Here is a 5,056-nt window from a genome sequence, read left to right as displayed (position 1 = left end):
TTATGAAACAAAGAGAACAGGTGATTCAATAATAATAATAATAATATCCTTATAATAATAATAATAACTATTATAAATATTTTAAATATTCTAAAATGTAGTGATTCTGATTGTGTTTAGGCCAGCAGAGAAGGCTTTGCTGGCCCTGACGACAGACCACTGTTAAAATGCCTTTTTTATGTTTAAATAGAAAATAAACTTATCTTCTCATAACTTCCTCTTCTAGACACCTTGAAATTGGCCTCTGTCTCTTTAAGAACCTCCTTCTGCTTCTGTTCTGTCCCGTTCGGTGGGGGGTGGGGGGGTTCGCATGCCGGGACTTGTGCGCGCGCACGGAGGGGTGGGTTGCGCATGTGCTATGATGCAGTTTACTTGGCATCTGAAAATAATACATTTCCTCAAAGGTATTTTTAATCTGAAAATAGCTTCACTGAGTGAGAACTAATGTTGAGATTTCAGAAGTTAGGTTTCACTTTCACTTTGACCCGAGAGCCTGCAGGAGTCATGGGCGGGGTGTGTGGGGTGTGGGGTGGGGAGATGTGCTCCGTGATGAGGAAGCTTGACTTGGAGACACGTCCCAGGGGCGTTTCTTGTACCAAAAGGCGTTTCTGGTCCCCACCTGTCRTTTTGCTCCTCAGCATGGCTTCCTAAAAACGCTGCAGGATTTCTCAAACATGCAGGAATGAGTCAAAGCAAGGCTTTGGGCATGTTTTTTTATGAGAGTATAACATTATAACATGATATAAAACTCAAAAAATTGATTTTACATGATATTGCCCCTTTAAATACTTCCATGTTTTAGATCAACTCACATTTGTCTCTATAATTCTTTCATATGCAGAGGAGTTTGTGGTGGCCATAATGATGATGCATTAAAGTCGCGCAGCTGCAAAACAAATTGAAGTCATCGTCTCTCTACAGCCTTTTCTACATATAATCGGCTGGATTTGTTTGTTTTTGTGAAAATAGTTTGCATTGTCACCAAACACTTCCAACTTGGTTTTGTTTGTCCAAAGGACATATTTTCAGAAATTCTGTGGTTTGTTCAGAATCAATTCCACAAACATGACGCCATGTAATTTTTAGAAAGGAGACTTTTTCTTGCAGTTCTTCCAAACAGGATGTATATTTTCAGTCCTTTTTTTTTTGTAATGTCATGAACTTTAACATTTAGCATGCTGCACACTTCACAGTTGGAAATGTTGCTCATTTGGCCCAAATTTTCTGAGCCTCAGACAGTCTGACCTTCAGGTGACTTAGGAAATCTTGAATGTTTTCCTCTATTTTTTTCTCTCCCTGCAGAACAAGGAACTTTGAATTGTTTGAAAATGGCTTTTTAAGCCGCCCCAAACTGACAGGCAGCAGAAATTACTTTTCTAAGATCACAGCTTAGGATTTTTTTGTTTCTTTGTTATTGTGTCCCAATGTGTATAATCTTAAAACTGTAAGAGCATTACTTTTTTTTCCCTAATTCATTCAGAATACAAATTGGTATGCAACTTTAGTTGTTGAAAAACTATACAATTGACAATTAAAGTGTGTTGCAAACTGGCCTAAAAGTTAACTTAAGTTTTATAGTACAAATTCATTTGATCATACTTTAACAGTGAACTGTTTTCTACAAGGTCATGGTGCTCATTTGCACATCTGTGAGCTCACCATTCATACCCTTGATTTACCACAATAAAATATTCTGAAAAGAAGTTATTTTATTCAGTGTGACATGTTTTTTTCAAGATGGTCATCCACAGCTGATTGTTCTCTCCATGTCTCTATGCGCCTGAGACACGTAAGGGTCAAGGTAAGGGTCAGTACCAGATCCGACACGTGTTGTCTTTGCTGCCTGCAGAGCACAAACATAAACAGGTGGCTACACAGGGGGACTCAGCTGCATGTTTTACATCTAATGTTTGCAATTAAGCATTTGTGACATCTGGCATGGAGAATTTTATTTACCCCTCGGGGTGATATTTTAGCTGTGGAGGGATGTGGGATTAAAATGTGCCTGTCAGAGGTGGTGTCTCAGCGGGTACCTGTAATAATGGTGTCACCCTCGTAGTTGAAGACACAGGAGAAGACCTCGTCGGTGTGACCCTCCAGGACTTGAAGACAGGCTCCAGACTGAATATCCCACACACGCGCCGTTTTGTCTGAACTAGCAGTCAGGACCCTGCTGCCCTGGGGGCTGAAGCAGATCTACGGAGAGACACCATCAAAAAGAGTTAGCCTCATTTAGAGGTAGGTGAGCGCTGCATGACCAACAGAGTGTTAATTTAAAAAAATGGTGGTAGAAATAGTGAATAAACAATGTGAGACAAAATGGGTAAAGTCAAAGCACTCATGTTTTATAAGCATGAAGTCATTTGTGATACAACTGAAGTAACTCACTGGTTTGCAACTGTTACTAGCTGGAGATGCCAAATTGAGTTACTTGGGATAACACTGAATACCATATTTGCACCAGCCCCTATAATATCAAGTCTATTTGAGACAGGGTCCAGATGTCCTCCACAATTATGTGTCAATTGTGAAAGAATTTTTTAAAAATATTTACAGTTCGTGCAACATGAAAGCGAGGCACTGCGACTCACTCCAGTAAACTGAGAGTAAATCTTTTAAGACATTTTGAATGTGTCACCAATTTATCACCAACATCACAACCAAGTAAGTTAGCAGAGACAATTCAAAAATCATTTTAGAAGCTAATTGTACTGAAACTTGGATTTATTAACAGCTCTAACAAATGCCAAAATGGAGAGATTGTGGACTTTAGTCAAAATAATGGGTACAAATAAAGATATTTATACAAACAGCATCAACTTAACTGCATGTTAAGTTAGAAAGGTTTCAGCATTATCTCTGAAGATACACGTAGGTACTGTATAAATTGGTATGTCATGCGTGACTACTTTTATTTTTATTTTTACAACTATGTTTAAATGCCATGTTGAATTTTTACTGGCTATTGCCAAAAATTATGTTATTTTTGCCTGCCACGTGCTCTATGCTAAATGAAAAAGTCATTAATGCACAATTTTATTTTATGATTTCATCATGTGAGTGTCCATCTTGGGGTCACTGTATTGGACTTATGATCTAACCCTAACAGGATGCTCAAATTGAGTAAGTATAAAGATGTAATTATATATATATATAAAACAATTTTTATATTAGGTTAGCAGATTTGCCCTCTTTAGTGTTCTAAGCATGTTGTTATTGTAAACAATATATTTCATTTCAGAGGGAACTTTCCCATTAGGGTGTCCTTTTGTTCTGACTCAAGTGAAGTAAAAAAAAATGCTAACGATGCATCCAAGATGATGAGGATTCCCTATACAGGGAGCAATGTTTGAAAATAAAAAAAGTAGTGAATCCCTGAGATGAGTTACTACRCTAAAAACCACAGAAACATGCTGTCTGGTCTATAGAGCCTGTTMCATTTTGTCCATCATTCATATTTTTCTTAAATAGAAAGACAACAGAAAAATAATCAAGGTCAATGGGTAAAAAGAGAGGCTAAGACATAATGCAATCAGTGGGAAAGGCATGCAGAAYTGAAATATATTAAAAAAGACTCCGTATTGTAAAAATGTATGCAATGGAGTGGGGGAAGTGTTCTGTTAGGAAGAGATTAGTGTCATAATCCTCTGGAACCATCATCTATCCAGGCTATTTTTTACTGGCTATCTGTGTTTGAGTAAACACATCCAGAAAGAAACCCTCTGAGCCACGTTCATGAATAACAAATGTAAAAAGTCACTTTGATTAAAGAACAGGGTCAAAATTGGGCCAATCAAATGCACGTAATGCAATACGTCAGTTTAACTTTAAAAATCCATGTAACACTAGGTTAAGCTTTTTTTTTCAGGCCATGATTTATGCTATCAAATAAGGTAATGCTTAGGTTGCAAATTTACAAACTGATAGTGCGAGATAAAACTGACAGTTTGCGATGGCATAAAACATCCTGGTACCAGTGTCTCCACTTCAGCAGTACTGTTATAATCATTAGAATTAAATACCAATGTCTTATTAGTTGTACACAAATATTTTACCAAGCATTGGTAAAGGCTAATATTTTATTTGTTTTTCTAAAATTAAACAAAAATTATGAGCACTAATTTTTTAATAATGTTTTTAAAATAATAACGTTAATGTTTTCAATTATCTATTATTTTATCACTTTAAAGGTGACTTCAGAATGGAGCAAAGTTATGTATATTTCACCCATAAACAGGTTGAGACTCAGACGTGACGTTGCGCAACTCTTTAAAATTGTTGGCATACCTTAGAAATTTCTCCATCATGACCCTTCAGCGTGACGAGACATTGATGTGTGGTGGCGCTGAAAACCCGAGCTGTCCCTGAGAGACACAAGGACAGGTCATTCTTGCTGTGTACTTACCTTTAGTTAAATGTCTGCAAAATGTAAAACCTGGAGATTTCAAAACAAACCTAAATCATAATAAAAAGCAGACATGTTATATTATCACAGTGATTAGAAATAGTGTGTCATGTGACAATCTCACCATCAGCAGAAGCAGTAGCAATGAGCTGACCACTTAAATCAAAACACACGTCCAACACCTCCTCTGTGTGCCCAACCAGGGTGGCTACACACTTCCCACTCACAGCCTCCCACAACTGCAAACAAGTACAAGTCAGCCTTTTTTAGTTTCGTTGCGTAGTCTATTAGAACGGCCACAAAAAAAGGCAAAAAGTCAAAATAAAACAAAGACATACAACCTTTTATGAATATATTTATAACCAATAAACAACCTTGTTTTACAAAAAATAAGATACTAAATACATGTAGAAATGACCGATGATTTTTACTGAATTTATAATGAATAAGTAATAAAATGTTTGATTTCTATTTTATGTATTTTTTTAACACAATGTCTCTTTATTCTGGAATCACATTTTAGCAAATGAAAAAAACAGTTACATGCTCGCACACAAGAGTTACATAAGCACAACAAGTAAAATACACAGAAAAACACAGAAGAGTCCTAAAATATGTGATAGAATATCATTGTCTGAGATGGCTTTATTT

General features: G+C 36.6%; 1 protein-coding gene across 1 annotated transcript in view; it reads right to left on the bottom strand.

Moving 5' to 3' along the window:
• Positions 1 to 714: 714 nt before the first annotated feature.
• Positions 715 to 5,056, bottom strand: part of daw1 (dynein assembly factor with WDR repeat domains 1) — a 9,006-nt gene continuing 4,664 nt past the window's right edge. Inside the window, exons 10-13 of the mRNA XM_014018146.1 lie at positions 4,530 to 4,644; positions 4,288 to 4,364; positions 2,034 to 2,196; positions 715 to 1,843 (exon numbers count right to left, since the gene is read on the bottom strand). Of these exons, the coding sequence (XP_013873600.1) occupies positions 1,809 to 1,843; positions 2,034 to 2,196; positions 4,288 to 4,364; positions 4,530 to 4,644 (390 nt within the window). The 3' untranslated portion in view covers positions 715 to 1,808. The remainder of the gene's footprint in view (positions 1,844 to 2,033; positions 2,197 to 4,287; positions 4,365 to 4,529; positions 4,645 to 5,056) is intronic.

Source organism: Austrofundulus limnaeus, unplaced genomic scaffold (assembly GCF_001266775.1).
Source record: "Austrofundulus limnaeus strain Quisiro unplaced genomic scaffold, Austrofundulus_limnaeus-1.0 Scaffold184, whole genome shotgun sequence".
Classification (NCBI taxonomy): Eukaryota; Metazoa; Chordata; class Actinopteri; order Cyprinodontiformes; family Rivulidae; genus Austrofundulus; species Austrofundulus limnaeus.
The sequence above is the reverse complement of the archived record's forward strand: the minus strand, read 5'-3'. Positions and strand labels throughout refer to the sequence as shown.